We start from the raw sequence: 19848 nt of genomic DNA on the forward strand, positions 1-19848 counted from the left end.
CGAGACCCTCCTTGCCTGGGTGAGATGCTCACTCACTCAAATTGAGCTGGTTGCCTGAGCGACCCCTTGCGCGAGAATCTTGGGTGAGCCTTTGCTCATCTCGCTTGGGCATGGCAAGCTCGCTTGGGCGAGATTATCAGTCCTCACCCACTGTTCACTCGCATAACAGACCCAAACCAAGCCAAACAATGCAACAATACATTTCACCCACTCTGAACAGTATACAGATCATTAAATCGCATGAAAATACATAAACAAACATGGATGAAAACGATTTCATGAAAGCCCTAACTTCTCGTACCTGGAAGGGGTTACACGAGACTTTGACACTGGACCACGGAGCACAGCAGCTCGAGAGATGGACTGGGAAACTGGCGGAACAACGGGACAATAGCAGAACAGAGTTATTATGGAGCCCTAAATGGAGGAAATACGGAAAAGAGCTTTTACGAAGTAAAGGTATGAGATGTAGGGTGCAATCTGAGGCGAGGAAGCGAACCCTAACAGAGCTCTATTGGCGTAGTTGAGAGAGACGGCTGCAATCTGTGAATGTGTGAGAATGAGTGTGTTAGCCAGATTAGGGTTTGGTTTTATCACTTGGGCCAGCCCTAGGCCCAATTACAAGAGGCAGCCCTTTACTTTAAGGCAGAAAAGAATAACACAATTTTAACGAGCCTTACATTCTCCCCAACAAGAAAATTTTCGACCTCAAAAATGAAGACTCACCAAGTGAACAGATGTGGGTGTGATTTTCTCATGTCCACTTCTATCAAATTATATATATTTTTATTATATTAGTGATAATAATTAAATATATAAAATTTGAATATATTATTTTGGTCCCTTCAAAATTTTTGATCAAGATTCGTTACTAGTTGAGGGAGTCGTGGCTCTCCATATCAACAAAAAGGACCGCTCTACTAGATGGGGAAATGACGGGGATGGATATTATATATGGCGGGTATGGGGAAAGAACGGATATGTACATTTCCATCAAATACTTAATTGAAAAAGTCGGATATTTCTTATACCGATACTCATACCTAGTCAATACATAGATGAGTATTATGAACATTATTTGATGAACATTTTTAAGAGTGATTTTATATATATATATATATATATATATATATATATATATATATATATATATATATATATATATATATATATATATATATATATATATGAAAAAAAGAGGAAACGAGTTTTCTTCCTCTAAATCTTATCAATATGACAGTGAGACTTTTCTTTAAACAAACCCCAACATGCGTGAATTTGTATAAACTTTGAGAAGGATGTACCAAAAATCATAATTTTCTCCTTCAAATAAAGAAACTTTGGACATTACTAAATTGTTATGTTGGCTCTTGGAGTGTTGTGTGATGGTCTTCTTCACTGTGATCTTTTCTTTTTTTATGCAAGGATCAACAACTCTGATACTTTTCGTCGGTGGTATTCCAAAGATACAAAATTTTGTTGTAAAACATTTGGAATAAAATGGAAATAATTTAGATATTGAATCACACTCTATTTTAATTGTACTTCTTTTCATATTTTTTCTTGTTTTTTTCTGCTTACTTTTTTAATACATTCAAAGATATTTTATAGAATGGAAATAACTCTTAAACTTCCATAGTAGTGTTCTTTCACTTATAAATATAAAAAATCACATAAATACTACTAAATATTCTAAATAGGTTCAACAAACTTCAATATCCATTAAATACTTAAATTCAAATAGTTTAGGATCCGACAAGATCCTACAAAGTCTAATACAAAATATACTTAATCCATTTGTCCCTGACTATATATATATAATGAATCTATAAACAGTATTTTCCTCACAAATTCGCCGCGTTAATCATTTTCCACAAAGTAAAGGAGTAGTTTTACAAAAAACATGTAATAATGTAATCCTAAAAGAGTGTTCGCCCCAAAATGTGTTATAAACAAGTCTCGCAACAACTACCTAATTCGACCAAAACAAACTCTGGACAAAATAAAGGCGCGTGAAGCCTTGCATGCCCCCAACATCGTACAATTGTACGCACTCCCAATTTGTTTTCTATTTTCATTTTCTTTAAACATAGTTCCGTTGAGAATTATCAAGTAAACTTGATCTTCAATTTTCTGAACGAATCATATTCCATCTTTTTGGCCAATGAAATAACACGTCTTAAGTTTTATATCATCAAAATAATTTAGGAAATAGGTGTTAATGATAATATAATAGATTTTAAATTCATGATGTTTATTGTTTTCGAATCAAAAATTATTCAAGTTTGTATTTGATTCTTTTTATTTTTTACACTCAAGTAACAATAACATTGTGAGATTTGAATTAAATTACTGGTTGGAAGAGTGTTATTATGAAAAATGTGATTGTATTCGGGATAAAAAGGGTATGATAAGTTGTGTATGTGTTTTCTTATATTTATTTTATTTTTTTATTAATAAAGTAATTTTCGAAAAACCGAAGAGATAATGGTCGTTCGGATTAATAATGGGTATCGTTCATTTTGAAATTTAAAATTCCATTACAGTTTTATTTTAAATAACAAAGTTTTATCTTTAAATAACGAAGATGAAAGTGTATTTAAATTTGGACTCTTAATTAAGTGACTTGGACCATTGTTCAATTTTGGAAGGAAACAATTTCTTACTAGAATTTACTCAAACATCATGTAGAAGTGAAATATAGGATCTATCTTGATGAAGAAAAAACGGATTCTACTCCAAATGTTTTCTCGTTTGTCTGTTTGTAGTGATATTTACGGTCGCCAAATTCCATGTCTTAACACTACAAATACATGCCACTCCTTGGCCTTTGTGCTCTAACTCCACACCAAGTCCCTCTCTTACTATTTTCTGGTGTAGCCTCTTTCCTCACTCACCTAAACCTAAAAGCTCTCACTATGAATTCAGGTTTCTGTATGGTGTCATCCCTGAACCACCAAGAAGTTCAGAGCCGTTTCTTCGACCCCTCTTGGCTACAAATGCAGCCACACGTTCCCATGAGCTTCGTCTGGCCCAAGGAGTGTGTGGTGGACGCGAACGAGGAGTTTCAGGCTCCAATGGTGGACCTTGGAGGGTTCCTCAGAGGTGATGAAGAGGCCACACACGTTGCTGTTAAGCTCATACGCAAGGCATGCTCCACCCATGGCTTCTTCCAAGTAATCAACCATGGCGTTGACCCTCTCCTCATTGCTGAAGCGTATGAACAAATGGATGCTTTTTTTAAGCTCCCAATTGACAGAAAAGTTAGCATTCACAAGACTCCGGGTTCTGTCTGGGGCTATTCTGGTGCACATGCTGACCGATTCTCCTCCAAATTGCCTTGGAAAGAAACCCTCTCTTTCCCCTTCCATGATAACAACACCTTAGACCCCGTTGTCTCTACCTTCTTTAACTCCACGTTAGGTCAAGACTTTCAACAAGCAGGGTAACACAAAAGCTTTTGCTTCAATATATCTCTTCATTTTTCATTCACATGCCATTTTCTTAACTTCATTAAGTTTTTTCTTTTCCCGTTATTTCAATCCTAAAGTTCAAGAGCATTAGAAGAATGGATTGTGTTTAAATGCATCTACATGTTATGAAATTATTATAATCTTAGTTTTGCTGTTTTTTAATCAACTGTTATGTGTATGTGTGTGTATATACGTATATACTTAAGAAAAACTTTAGTTAGTGTTGTGTAGTTTTCATGTATACGAATGCCAGAATGGTGCATACACCCAACTAGAACTACATATATTAAGTTTTCTCTTTACGTCTTGTCAATATATTACCTTTATAGCTTGCTTGGTTGTGCGTCATTTCAGAGAAGATTCACGTTTCATTCTTAAATCTGCCTAGAAACTGGTTGATTTGAATAGCTTCTGAATTTTACGTCCCTGATCCACTCTTGTCTCTTTTGGGGCATAAAATTGGCAGATGAGGTTCTTGAATGTTTTAAATCTCCAATAGGTGTTTCTTTTTGGTCAAAACATGTTTTACATACGTTTTAATTAAACTATTCAAAAGGGTATTGATCCACGTAAGTGATATATTATTCATGCTGAATAATAGCAGTGTTGTATTCAAAATACAGAAGTTTCCAAAAATGTAATTTTATTCCTAGAAACAGCATATCCCAAATACGAAGTCATAGTTAATTAACATCATGCGATGTGAATTATGGGTTTTCTTGTAAAAAGTTGTAAAATTTGATACATATAGTAGTACCCTTTTGTATGAAAAGTACTAATTTGTGGTGCATTGGGTAGAGTGGTATTCCAGAAGTACTGTGAATCGATGAAGAGGTTGGGGATGAAGCTGTTGGAGCTTTTGGCAATTAGTTTGGGAGTGGATAAGTTACATTATAAGGAGTTGTTTGAAGATGGTTGTTCTGTAATGAGATGCAACTTCTACCCGTCATGCCAGGAGCCAAGTGTTGCACTAGGAACAGGACCACACTGTGACCCAACATCTCTCACCATTCTTCACCAAGACCAAGTTGGAGGGCTGGATGTGTTTGCAGACAACACGTGGCAGACGGTTCCGCCTCGTGCTCGTGCTCTTGTAGTTAACATTGGTGATACTTTCACGGTGCGTTACATAAGCATAATACATACAAATCTTCTGTTTGCATACATATATATATCTTTATGACTTTGTGGCTGTCAATTACTGTCCACCATGGCCTCATTATCTGTCGCAACATGACAAATCCGTCAATAAAAGCGCAGATATAGTTTGGTGTATCAGGATTGGTTCTCCCTGCAACATGTTGTTAGGAACAAGATAAACAACAGAAAAATAAACACACAATAATTTAACGTGGTTATAATGTTTATGTTTATATCCATGACTATACTGAAAGTATTTTATTTTGGTGTATATCTCAAATTTTACATAAAATTACTTATATGGAACTAAATAGAGTATCATAATACTAAGATTTGTTGGTTGTTCAGGCATTATCAAATGGGAGATACAAGAGTTGTCTGCATAGGGCAGTGGTTAACAAGTACAAAGAGAGGAGGTCATTGGCATTCTTTCTGTGCCCGAAAGAGGACAAAGTGGTGAGAGCCCCAGAGGATATTGTGCGTAGGGATGGGACAAAACAGTATCCAGATTTCACATGGTCCAATTTGCTTGAATTCACACAAAACTACTACAGAGCCGACGAAGCTACACTGCACAACTTCACCAAGTGGTTGCTATCTTCCAAACAACAAACTCTTTAAGTTAATTACCAACAAATAGATTCTGTTCTGCACCTTTGCTTTTACTACAGCCTCACACTCACTGCTGCATTCAATTCCTCCCTGTACTCTTCCTACACTCCAAAACCTTCATTTTTTCTTTTTTATGTAACTTAATTCCACTGTCTTTCAATTTATTGCTCATGTATCTATGCAACTAACTTACTCATTAGTTTTACCCTAATTAATTACTATAATTAGGTGGAAGGATTCTCTACAAAATGGTTAAATGCATGCATTATATAGTGTCAAAATTTTCGAGAGCAGACATCAACAGATTTGATACCCACGACTAGTGGACAAACTCATATAATATCATCATATTATTTCCGATGCAAAACCTTAATAGTGTGTTTCGAGAATAATTCATTTATATCTAATGAGTTGAAATTCCTCATAACAAAATGAGTTGTTTGTTTGATGGGAAAATTAAAAGAATTTTGAATAATTAAGAAAATAAAATTAGAAATTCATTAAAAAAAAAAACCTGAAATTTCACACCTAGTCACACCCTCTATACAATTATACACAAACATATTGAAAAAATTAAATTGATATAAATTAATTAAATATTTAAATTTAACTAATATTTTTTGTAACTTTTAATTTTAAAATACATATTTTCAAAATGAAATTTTTTATTAAAAGAAAATTTTAATTACTTTATCTTAAAAAAATTGAAAGTTAAAATATTTTAATTTCTATATCCGTACAAAATTCCTGAAAAATTAAAAAATTAATTATCAGTAATTCAAAAATTACCTATTTTAATTTTTTTAAGTTTTAAAATATTTTATGCAAACAAAAAATAGAATAATATATGTAATTATATATATATATATATATATATATTATTCATCTAATTTATTTTTATGGAATAAGAAATTTCCAACTCACCTTCCTTTGTTCCTATCCTATAGTACCATTATGACAAGTTTTCTTTTGTTTCTCACCATAACATCTTTAAAAAAAAAAATTATTGCATTAAATAAAATAAAAACGTAAACATGTTTAACGTTTTAAAGGTATAAAAACGAACACAAACTTCTTCAATATGCAGTAACATAGAAAAATTAATGATAGATATGTTGTAAAAGCTTTAAACTGTACCTTCAAATATGACTTTATTTCCTTTCCTTTTAAAATGCTTTTGTGACAAATTTAGCTATAAGCGCCAGGTAAATAGAGGGAACTTAGGAACACGTAATTATTTTGCATCGTTTTTAGTCATGAGATTTCATTTAGAGTCTATTTAATATTTATTTTTCTGCATAGTTGATTTTTGATTAATGTGATATATGATTGCTTCTCATAACTTAGATTGAAAATATTAACGTTAAATATATTAAAATAAAAATAAAAAAATAACCTAATTGAACATTAAAAGAGAATCTCTAAATGAAATCCATTTTACATCCATTTCAACCCAAAATTATAATTATTGATTACTTGGGTAACGAAATGTCAATTCTTACTCTTTATCACAACCATATATAAATATTATAAAAATTATATATATTTCCCTTTTCATAAATTAGGTTAGAAAATTTTATGGTCCTTTTTTATTTTTGTTGTATTAATATTGGTGAGGGAAATCCTGTGGTTTGGTTCATGATTTATTTTTTATTTAGAATCTGACGACCCACCTTCATAAGATTTTTTTATTATTATTAAAAAATTTATTTTACATAATATGTGCAGCGAGGGTTAGAAGAGGAAGAGAGAATTAGGTGGAGTAAATAAAAATTTTGAAGCATTATTTGTCTGATCTGGTCTACGTTTCCATCATGAAAAAGTTGAGGTCCACGCAGTTTTCTTTCCTGCTTCCGCTAAAGTATGCTAGAAATCAAAATTCCACCACAGCTTCCAACATTTCAATGACCATTTCCTTATTTGTTAAAAGTTTCTTATTGTATTTGTTAAAGTTTCGGTGGCAATTTGTCCTTACACGTATTTTTTGCATTTTACACTCTGGGAACACTTTTCATGATTTTAAATACATAGTGTCAATATATAAGGTATGCGCATTTAAATTAATTGTTTTAATATAGTTACTTACTGCTGATAAGTTCTATTTTATGTTAATGATAAAATTTAAATAACGTTATAAACTTTTCATAAATTTTAGTATTTTCAATTGATTTTTTATTAAATTTTGTTGGTTTATCGAGTATCCAAAGTTTTTTTAATTTTTAATCAAATATATGTCATTTAATTTATTTTTGAATTAGATGTGACTAATATATTGTTGAGTAATCTTACTTATTTGTTTTTCCTAGGGTTAATGTAAGGTCCATTAAAAATTTTATTCTTTTCTGTCCTAAGGGTTGTCCCATGTGAGTTGGGCCTAAGGGCTAGCCCAAAGAGGAACCAGACCCCTAAGTCTGCCTTAACACATCACTCTCTTCTCTTTTTAGGAAAACAACCGCTTTGTCCTTTCTTTCTCTAAAACAGAACCTCTGCTAGGGTTCCGCTCTTTGGCCTCTTCAAGTGAACTCCAACCAGATCTCCACTTCACGTAAGTCTGTTCCAACTCATACTTTGTCTCCATTTAGTTCCTTCTTCATGGTTCCAACTAGGGTCTGTCTTGGTGAGCTCGTTTTGAACTAGTTTCACTGTTTTCCAACTCTCGAAGCTATTGCTGGAGCTACTATTCGTCACGGTTCGGGTGTCGAAGCCTTTTAGCCAACACTTCCAGGCAAGGGAAGCTAGAACCCTCTTGTTTGTTGGTGTGATTGTTGTTGTTTTGCGTTTGTTGCATGATTGGTTGAGTTCTATGCTGCTGTGGATGTATGAGCTGGTTGGCATTTTTGTTTGGGTATGAAATATGATTGTGACAGGGAGAAACAGTGGCGAGGTTCGACACACTCGCCCAAGCGAGCCTATCTCGCCTAGGCGAGACTTGCAGGAACAGATCAGAGCTACACTCGAGCTCTCGCTCAGGCGGAAGCTCTTGTTTTCAGCGAGGCACTATCTCGCTCAGGCGAGAGACGCTCGCCTAAGCGAGGACGCGTGAGAGCTCTAGGCATGTTGCTCCTGTTTTAGCCCAGGCGAGGAACCTCACCTTTGGGCGAGGGGTTGTCTCGCTCAGGCGAGGAGGGCTCACCTAAGCGAGCCATGCGAAAGCCTCCCCATGCTCCTGTCGCGATCTCGCCTAAGCGAGGGCACTCCTCTCACCTGAGCGAGGGCTCTTGGCTTGAGCGAGATCTGCTGTGAGTTGCCTTGTTTCCTTCGCTTGGCTAAATGAAATGTTTGATTTATGATGTACCCTATATAATGCATGAGGCCTGTGGAATGAAATGCATGATATAAGTTGTGGTTACAAATTGGATTGCTATGATTGTATGATCTTGGCATGTGAAACAAATGAGATGGTTGGTGTTAAATTGGCATGGTATTGGCATGAGATGAAATTCCACAACTATGGTTTGAGAGTAATGGATGGGTATGGAACCACTGTGAAAAAAAATGAAAGAGGTGAATTATAAAGAGTTGGTATGTGATGTATATGTATATGTGTGATAAATCTTTCTTGATTGGTCTAGTATGCTTGGTCCGTTTCAGTGCGTGATTCTTTGGAAATCTCTAGGTGGGATTTCAGGGTCGTGCTTCAGTGGTCGGAACGTAATTCCATGGCCCCTGTTAGTGGGTGTCCATGGTGGTGCCCCATCTATATAACTTGGTAAGGATTCAAGGTAAGGATTGCATCCTGACACTCTAAGGAGTCATTTAGTCTCACTTAGAGCGGACTGACTCTTGTGGTGAGAGTTGTAGGAGGCCTGAAACTCATTAAGGGCTAACCTTGTGTGTGAGGGAAATTGATTCATTGTAACACTTGTAACATATAGCTCAGGGGTGAGCAACTCGGGGGTGAGTAGAGGTATCCACCACAAGTGCAAGCATCCGCTGAATCCGACCAGATTATATGTATCCGGATGAGTCGAGTCGAGTCGTAGTGTATTGATGGAATGTTCATAACATGCTTGGATGATGTATGTGTTTTTGACTGTGAAAGTATGCCTGACTTCATGATAAAATCACTTTTGGCTCTAGCTTACCCTTTTGTTGTTTGTTGTGTGTTTTGTATGTGTGATTCTCTCTTTTGCGATGATCATCAACTTGTTGATGTGAGCAAATGCGAGGAACACCCGTGGTTATCAGGAAGGTGATGGTTCCGCTGCTTAGTCATCTGGATTTTATACTTTGGGTTTTCTTTTTGGGCTATAGCCCATGTACCAGCTTAACTCTTAATTTCCTATTTTGTTCCCATTGAACTTTGTATCGGTTTAGTTTTGGTCATCGTGGTGTGCCTTGGATAACTGTAAGGAGTTAAGTTTAAATTCTGGGACTGTGTTGTTATATCTTATTTGTGTGACATTTTATTTTAATTATGTTTATTAATTAAATGGGGCGTTACAATTAAGAAATGTTATATTTTTTATTAATATTAAAAGATATTGAAAGTAATTTTTATTATTTTTTAATAAAAATATCATACATAACAAAACCATTATATTCCATGAATATCTTTATAAATATATATACACGTTGAAGGGGCCAAACATATAAAATTTATTAAAATTATAATCTTTCTTTTACTTTTTATATATATGAAAAAACATTTGGGGATCAAGGTCCCTTACAATGCACTAAATCTGCCACTGATCACTACAATTGATTGATGTATATGATCCGACCATCCTTTTTATTCACATAATTTCAATTAAAGTCATTTACTATTTTACTTTAACCACAAAATTATTTTATATTAATAGAAAAATCTCACATTTTTTAACATGTAGAGAGAAGTAAACAAGATGAAAGAGAAAAATAAAACTACAACTAGGGATGTCAAAAAAATTCATACCCGTAGATAAAACTCACAACGGGTAGGAAATGAATATTAAAAATGGATACACGCTACCCGCGGGTATGGATATTTTTGATACCCGCATGTTAACGGTGCGGGTACGAGTATCATAGTATCCGTACCCATAAATACCTATACCCGCTAAACTTTAATTCACACAAATACTCTTATATATATATATATATATATATATATATATATTAGTAAAAAACCATTATGAGTCAGATTCTTATCCCACATCAGAGTAGATTAGTTCCAAATACTGTGGAGGCATTAATGTGTCTTGAAGATTGATTATGGACCAACATGGAAGGTAATGAAATTAACACTTTTACTTAGATATTTTATAATTGGACAACATGAAACTTTATACAATGTTTCAAGATGTGGACATTGATGAAGTTAGGAATTTCTTTAATATTTAATTTAAAAATAAACTACAATATAAATTGTTAGTGATTTTTTATTTATTTGTTTTTCAGGAATCAATCGAAAAAAGTGGGCATGTTGGTACAAACACTAATTATGGTTAAATATTTATTTTGTAAATATTTTTGTAAATACCCACGAGTACTCGTGGATACTCGCGAATATAAAAAAAATAGACGGGTACCCCATAACGGATATCTGACAAATATGGGTACAGGTACGGGAGGAATATTTATCCAGCGGGTAGGATACAGGAGAACTATTATCCGTACCCTACCTGCCCCGTTAACTTCCTAACTACAACTCTCGTCTAATACAAAAGTTAAGAGAGATTTAATTAAACAATATAAAATTGTTGAGAACTCAATATAACAAAAAAATAAATAATACAAAACTATTTGAAAATATAAAAAATTTATGAATGACTTGAAACATAATTAATTCTAATAATAATAACAACTATTCTTACGGTACTTAAATATCTTATTTTCCCTTGGAGAAATTTTACCACTTATTATATCATCAAATTTATATAAAAAAAACATCTTTTAGGTTGTGTTCTTTTTAGATGAAGATTAGAGGGAGAAGGAGAGGAAGAGGTCAAAAGGAGTAGAGGGTGAAGTTGGTGTTGTTTCTTTTAAGTGATTTAGAGGTGATTTTAGAGTGGACTAGAGAGTGAAGTCTGTGAAAGTTTGTGACTGAATTGACTAATGTGATATATTAAAAAAAAAATTTAATAGAAAAAAAGTTAGATTACCAAAATGTTCCTATTGTTATAGGTAATATAAAATTATATATAAATAATTTAAAATTATTTTATAAATTTTATTGAATGATTGAAAATATAAAAAAATATTTATAAAAATGAATAATAAAATATATTTTGTATAAAAATAAATTTAATATATAAGGTGGAAAATAATTAATTTACATGGAAACTTTTTTTTCTTTTTAATAGCAATTTTAGAAGTAATAATTTTTTATTATAACTATAATAAATTATTATTACTTTTAACATAGAATTAAGAAAGTGAACTAAAACCATCACATGTATTGATTTTAACCGCTAAATCACATGTAACAAAAATTAAATAATGAAGAATAATTGGGTAAATCCAACTTTGTCGCCCTCTAATCTCATTATAGATGGTGAGATTAAATTTCCAGTCCATCTCTCTAAGCATCTCCTCCCATCACTTATATCACCTCCAAAAGAACACACTACTCACATCCTAATCATTTCTTCCTATTCTTTGTGAATAGTATATCTATCCAAAAAAACACAGCCTTAGTATAGAAATTATAAATTACCGAAAAAAATAGACCATCGTATACATTACTGACAAAAATATTTGTCAATAATACAAATTCTAAATTATCAAAGAATATTATAAGCTGATTTTATTGACAAAAAATAGTTAAAATTTTAGAAATTGTCACTTAAAGGGAAAAATAAAAAATAATAATTAACTTGAAAAAATTTAAAGGACAAAACTTGAAAGCAAATATACAAAAGAGGATAATTCCTTTTATATACATTAGTGAAAACACATGATCTTGTGCATGTGTGTTTATTTTTTTAAATTTTAAAAATAAATATAAATATTTTTTATTTATTTTTGTAAATAATTGTTTTATTAAAGATATTTACTTTAGTTTAAAAATAATTAATTTAAAAAAAAAGTATAACAAATGAAAATAGTTAAATCTAAATAAGTAAAATAATTGTTTTAATTTAAAAGAACAGTATTATTAAAGAGAAAAATTAGGAATAAAATTATAAACACGAAGTGGAGTATCTATTTATATATAAGTATAGATTAGTGAAAACACATGTTTTATGCACATGTGTTCACTTTTTATGATAATAAAAAATAATAAAATCATTATTATTATTATTATTATTATTATTATTATAAAATCAAAATATATTTTGCAATTTTATTGTAAATAATTTTTAATTTTTTTGTAATAAAATGATTAAATTTAGAAAAAAGGTCAAATAAAAAAACGGTTAAATTTTAAAAAAAGTCACTTTAAAATTGATAAATAATTATTTATGATAACAAAAGATAAAGTTGTCAAATGATATATATGAGAACAGTTGATAATAATCTTTTTTAATTTTATTATGAAATAAAAAAAAATTGCTACATGGTGTTGACATCGAGACCAGGACTTTTGCTGATAATAAAACTGTTCAATAACTAATAAAAACAATGTCAATAATTATTAAATAGTTGAATAAAAACAGTTGAATAGATTTTTTAGTCTGTGAAAAGGAGAGACTCCAGTTGCATATTGTTAGATGACATGAGGATTGTTGAATGAGTAGGAGTTAGTTGGACTCACTTATATGTATTGATTTATTATTTGAGCGATAAGATAATAAATGTGGTGAAGAATTGGACAGAATCATGTAAATTGAATTAGATTATTTGAGCTAGTTTAAATCGAGTTACTAAATCGAAACATTTAATAAAATATTTGTTTGAACCAGGGAACTTATCTATATATAATGTAATATGTATATATAAAAGACTAACAAATATTATTATATCTATACCAACGATATCTATCTACCTTTATTATCCATTGAACTATTTTGTTTATTGTGGTCATTAATGAACTATTTTATTGTGATAATAAAAAATAAAATTATTATTATTGTGTTTATTATCATAATTATAAAATTAAATATAAATAATTTTTATAATTTTATTATAAATATTTTTATTTATTTATGTACGTAGTTTTTAATTAAAAATAGTTATGTTTAAATAAAGAATAAAATAAAAAGAATAATTTAAAATAGTATTTAGAAAGCAAAATTAAAAACAAATATAAACAAAAAAATAAGAATATATATATATATATAAAATTAAAAACAAATATAAACAAAAAAATAAGAAAATATATATATATATATATATATATATATATATATATATATATATATATATATATATATATATATATATATATATATATATATATACTGGAAATATACATTAAACATGGGCCCAAATGTCATCTCTAATTAGATTCATAAGTCAAATTAAAAAAAAAAAATCTAAACTAAAATAAGGAAAATTGGTCTCTCATGGTTATTTTATAAAAAATCAACAAATTTATCTTTAACTTATAAAAATCATTAAAAAAAAAATAGCAAGGAACTTCAAATCCAGAAAATTATATATTTATTTTAAAGTTCCAAAAATGTAGAATTCAATACAACTACGATGAGATAAAAGGAATATTTTTAGAAAAACAGTTATGACAATAATAAAGAGAAAGATCATACACGCCAAAAATTAAAAATGAAATTAAAGCAAATATGTGTAAAGACCTAGAAAATGACATTTTAGAAGTGGTAGTAATTTAAAAATAGTGAGACTAGATTATTTTAATTAAAAGATTTTAATATGAATAGTTTTGTTATAAACAAAATTCATTATTTTAAAACATGTTATCTCTCTAAAAACCGTACTTTTTTTGAGTTTTCTAACTTCTCTCCAAGGGTTTTCTATTTTTGTTCGCCTAATTGAAGATCTTAAATTGTAGGAATGATCCTCGTGACGAGCTCTTTAATTTGGATCGATTAATTTCTTCGTCCGTGTAAATTATGTTTCATCCATTTTTCTTAGGTTTTTTTTTTTATTTATGTCGCATGTGCGGCTTTTCTGCTTGATGTGATGTTTTCATCTTTTATATTGGTCTCTATTGATTAGTGATCATAACGGTATGTCCTAATCGTTCTTGTGATGTATTTATGTTGTAGATAGAGCATTTTGTGGAGTTAGGAGCGTTTGGTGTTCTTAGAGCTATTGAGCCTAAGGAGCCGCTTTGTCAGGTAAGGAAAATTAGTTTTTTGTTTAATTGATCATCTTGATAGTTAATTGTGATGTGGTTTGTTGAATTGATGAGTTGTATATTAAATTGTTTTATATTTGGTTTGTGTTTGGTCTTGATTTAGGGAAATGTCTAATTTCATCTGTGTTTGGTCCTTCACTTGGTGTTGCTAGGTGCCACTTTTGGATCGTCAAGCACTAGAAGTCAGTGTATTCCAGGAGTTGGGCATCGTACGCCACTTAGTAAAATGAAGATTTTCGCTTCTTTAACCGTTGAATCGAGCTGAAATTTTGACAACTGATCCTAGACACGTGAATCTTCATTTTGACCAATGAGATCTTTGTTTCAAGTCTGTGGTGAGATACTTTATTTTCACTGTTTTGATGTACTTAATGTGTGTATATGTTTGATATTGTAATTGATTTAAATGGAATTATTGATATGTAAATATGAAAATGTGATTAAGGATTTTATGATTGGTTTATATTATGAAGCAAAGGTATGTTGTGAAGTGTTGTAAGGTATTTCTCGGGCAGGAAATCCCATTGGTGATGTGTTTCACTAGGGTGTGCCTTGACAGTCAGTACTGTTCCATCTTTTGTGAAGCTATCTTGAACTCTACTAACTATTCATACTCACGTAGAGGAGAATGGTGAGGTGGTGAGAGTAGTAGAAGGTTTTGTCATAAGGATGGTTCCATTATTCTTATGATTGTGAAAGAGATTAACCTTGTGTGTCATAGCTCGGTAGAGCAGATTATTATATCACTACAGGTATATAGCTCCACTAGTCTAACATAAGTTTACATTTTCAGATAATATCGAGTCTATAAGAGTTTGGTGTATAATATGACATGAGTAGTGATTGTGTTGTATATTTTGAAATAAAATCGTATTTGCATATGAAATGTTGTAAAGTGATTTTGTATAATATAAAAAATTGTTTGAGATATAATATAAAAATAGAGTATTTGAATGTAAGTAGATAAAATACAAAAATATATTCTGTAAAAATATTAAAGAGAATAAATAAATATTTCCTTAAAAAAAGGACTTTTTTTATTAACATGATTTAATAGTGTCCTAATCCGGTTAGGGGTTAGGCAGAAAGATTATAATAAAGATTATTTCCACCATGCATCAATTCAGGAAGAACAATTCAACTTATATATACATTAGTGTTCTAACTCATTGATTACGTACTTACTAATAATTTATGAACCCGTATTCGTCCTTTAATTAGGGAAATAAATCTTTAATAATAATAATTGCAAAAGGACATCGGTAGCAAACAAAGACAAAAGAAAAAATGAGACAGTGGAGTTTTCTTGCAAGACAGAAGACAAACACTATAAATGATAAGCTGAAAACAAATGTAAACACATACGCTTTTACATCTTTGTGAAAAGAGCCACTCAACTCTTTTTGTCACTCTTCTACGTACTTGAGATTTCATAAATAAATTGAGAGGATGATGTTTCATTCCCATAAATGTCTAAATTTTCCCACAGTTTTAACCTCATTCCAAACACCGTACTAGAAATTGGAGGGACGAAAAGACAAAGTGTGTGCAAGAAACAACCAAATAGAGGTGAAGATGAGGAAATTGCTAAGGACAAGAAACACTAATTGGTTGGGATGTCATCGATCATATGGTTCATATATAACCATAGACAAACAACCATATTTATTGGGATTGAGAGATTATGGATTGGACGAGGGACATTTTTGAAGCGGTGGGGACTTGTACCTCACCCATTTAAAAGAGGAAAATTAAGAGAATCATGCATTTAATATTTTCTTGGACCACTTTTGCGTTTTGGATAGTTTCATTCAAAAAGATAAGTGACCCTATACTATTTGGAGCATGTTGCCTTTGTCCCATGCAATTGAAATGTAGGAAAATGTTGGGATAAATATTTGATTTTAAGTTATAATAGTTAGAAATTCAAGTGAGAGTCTAAGTTTTTTATTGGATAAAAAAATGAATATCTTAATTATAAAAAAAAGAAAAAGATTCATAAATATAAATTTTAGATTGAACTCAAATTTAATTTAGTTCAAATTTGGATTCTTTACTAATTTTTTCTGCTATCTATTTAATGTGTCTTTAAAATATAGATTTAATTACTTTTTTAGTCTTTTTTATCATCCAAAAATGTTAATTTGGTCCTTTTTAGTTTCAATTTGATCTCGATTTACAAAAAAAATGATGCAATTTAGTTTTTTTTTATTAATTTCTTGAAGTGAATCAACGATTTTTCATCAAAATTGGCACTATGATTATGTTAATTATATCAATAAAGCAAATCATCATCGTTAACAACTTCAATTTTGATGAAATTTTTTTGATCCGTTTTAATAAATTTAACAAAAAGGATTACATTGCATCAATTTTTCAAAAATCGAAGAAACCCATTTAACATTTTTAAATAAAAACAAGAATCAAAAGAGTAATTAAACCTAAAATATATTTATCGAAATTAATTTTAATATTTTAAAATATATTTAAAAAATTATAATACATTAATATCAATATATTAATATATTAATATATTTTTAATGCTCAATAAAAAATAATATTAAACAATCCAATAAAAAACCTGGACTTAAAATATCTTATTGACTATGGTAACTTCCATTAAAATTTTTCTCGCAGACATATCAATATCTTGTTGACTTTTCCACTTTATGCTTTCATCATGCTTTTTGAAGAAAACCAATATATATATATATATATATATATATATATATATATATATGTCAATTGTTCGGAGGTTTTGGTCAATCAGCGTCATTCATGAACATATGAATTTTGTTCAATTATGTCGTCGGCAGCTGCACCTATTCATGGATGTCAGGGAGTGTACAAACTTTGTGAGTTCAAGAATTCAATGCATGAATTTTTTTCTCAACAGAGTTGTCTGATTTCAAACACTGTACATGTGTTTGTATTATGCGCGTGATAGTGGTTAGAGGGTGTATATGTCGTGAACCATTGCAATGAGTTTGGTTTAAAAAAAAAAAAAACTTGTGTGGGACCATAACCCTGTGAATCTTTCCCATCTCTAAATATTATAAAGAGATAATGTGATTATTCGATTATTATGTTAATATAGGAGATGAGTACAAAACATTTTATTGGTGATTGTCCGTGCTACAGTATTATTGTCTACGTAATATGTGAAAGAGTTTGGAAATGCTTTGTACATTGTATGAAAGTTACTTGCACAAGGTGATGACACCATAAATTTGAGTACACAAGTACACAAAGACGACTATACATATGAAGGATTATCTTGTTCCTTTTTAAGATTATTGAATATGGTGTGAGTTGATTAAGAAAGCTAAGCGAAATCCCCACTTGACATTAAGATAGCAAGCTATCTAGATGTGAAGGTTCCTTTCACAAAGCTCAAGAGAAGAAGATATGGATTGATTCAAAACAAAAAGGAAATGGAAAGCACATAAACCATAGAAAACCAAGAACAATTAAAGGAAGAAGAAAACATAAAATGGAAAGGAAAGAAATGGTAAAAATGTGAGAAGCACGCCACTACAAGGCTAGGCTAGAAGCCATGACAACCTTGAAGATGAGTGGATGTGTGCCGCCACTTGCTATGCAAGATAAGGCTTAAAAGTATTCACTCCCAAGGGAGGAAAATCTCACAAATGGTTGAGACACAAGAGTGTTTTTACTTCAAAATGTTCAACCCTTTTACATGTCTAGGAGCACCCCTTATATAGAAGAGTTTAGGGGCCTCTAAGCAAATAAAAGATACCTAAGGATGTCTCTACAAAAACCTAACCCTAGCTTCTAGAAACTAGGTCAAATAAGGTTACAAAAAAGAGAGACAAAAGAGCTAACTATGGTGTGTGCAAGGCTAATTTCGTTCTAGCACAAAAGGAGACAAAGAATGTGTCTCATATGTCTCCAAAATGTGGCCAAAGTGTGCTAAAAACAAAGGAGACCAAAGGTACATAGGTACACTTGTTTTATGCCTTTTACTTTATGCTTTATGCCTTTGCTTTACTCTCTCCTCCACATCATTTATGCTCCCCAATCACCATGCGCCACCTAGCATTGCTTTCTTACTCCTAATTAACCTACAAAGCAAATAAACATAGATTAGCATGTTGGCTTAAGTCAAGTCAACTATAGTCAACAAGTCAAACCTAGTCAAAGGTCAACAAGTCAACTAAAGTTGATTCAACTAAGTCAACTTAGGGAATCAAAAATAACAAACACAAATGAAAGAGATGAAGGATTAGTGAACTTCCTTTCTAAACATGCTTAGTCTTCTTAAGCATGTGCCTCCATCCTTGGTTGGGGTCAATCCTTCATCATCCTCCCCTTCTTGGAGAGAATTTGACCACAAATTCTTTAAGCCTTTGTAGATGGAGCTTGACTTGATTTGGGGGAGGATTTGCGCATCCCTTTTATGCGCTCTTGTTCCATCCTTTCTAAGGGTATTACCCCTAGCTTTGATTAGGTCATCCCTCTTTTCTAGACCATTCTTCCTCTCATGCTTGCGCATTGGGTCTTCCTTTTGAGCCTTGGAAGAGAAGGAAGAATGGTGATGTCCATCTTGCTTTGGAAATCTTTTTTTGGAGGCAAGTAACACTTTTGAGGTAACTTGCTCTTTTTCTTTTTCATCTTTTCTCTTATCTTTCACTTTATTTTGGTCCTCATTTGCTTGATTGGGTGAGAGAGGTAGGAGTATGAACTTCTTGCCTTGGAAGGAGAAAGCATAGGTGTTAGCATGGCCATCATAAAAGACTTTTCTATCAAATTGCCATGGCCTACCTAGCAAAATATGAGTTGCTTCCATAGGCACAACATCACATAACACCTCATCTTTAAAATTTTCAATTGAAAAGTTAATGAGGACTTGTTGAGTTACTTTAATGTCTTCTTCCTTAAGCCATGATAGCTTGTAGGGCTTGGCATGATGGATAGTTTTCAAGCCAAGGTTGTCCACAACCCTTGTGCTAGCCACATTTATACCACTTCCATTATCTATGAGGAGGGGACATAATTTGTCATTGATATGACACCTTGAATGAGAAATGTTTTGTCTTTGAGAAGGGTCAAGTTCCTTGGAAACTTGTCTTAGTTGGTGCCTTATCATTAACAATCCACCTTCAAGGGGTTTAATCCTTTCACTTGAAGAAGAAGTGTGGGAAGAAGTACTTTTGGGGGAAGGGGGAGAAGAATGTTCACTTTTTACTTCTCTTTTAAGGTTTAAGGCCATGGTTCTTTTGGTAGGACAATTTGAAGCTATGTGTCCATATCCCAAACACTTAAAACATTTTATAGAACTTATCCTTATACCTTGAGAAGAATGAGGAGTTTCATTAGAAGGCCTAGATGAATTAGTCCTAGGAGGTGGGTCTTGGGAACTATTGAGTGGTAATTTATCATGTTTTCTTTCTTTATCTTTCC

General features: G+C 31.5%; 1 protein-coding gene across 1 annotated transcript; it reads left to right on the plus strand.

Annotated features, from left to right (window-relative positions):
- Positions 1-2854: 2854 nt before the first annotated feature.
- LOC114195582 (gibberellin 20 oxidase 2-like) lies at positions 2855-5379 on the plus strand. Its single transcript, XM_028086101.1, has 3 exons — positions 2855-3445; positions 4272-4593; positions 4962-5379. The coding sequence occupies exons 1-3, from the start codon at positions 2919-2921 to the stop codon at positions 5232-5234; spliced, it is 1122 nt and encodes a 373-aa protein (XP_027941902.1). The 5' UTR covers positions 2855-2918; the 3' UTR covers positions 5235-5379.
- Positions 5380-19848: the final 14469 nt, after the last annotated feature.

This window comes from Vigna unguiculata, chromosome 8 (genome assembly GCF_004118075.2).
Source record: "Vigna unguiculata cultivar IT97K-499-35 chromosome 8, ASM411807v1, whole genome shotgun sequence".
NCBI classification, from domain to species: domain Eukaryota; kingdom Viridiplantae; phylum Streptophyta; class Magnoliopsida; order Fabales; family Fabaceae; genus Vigna; species Vigna unguiculata.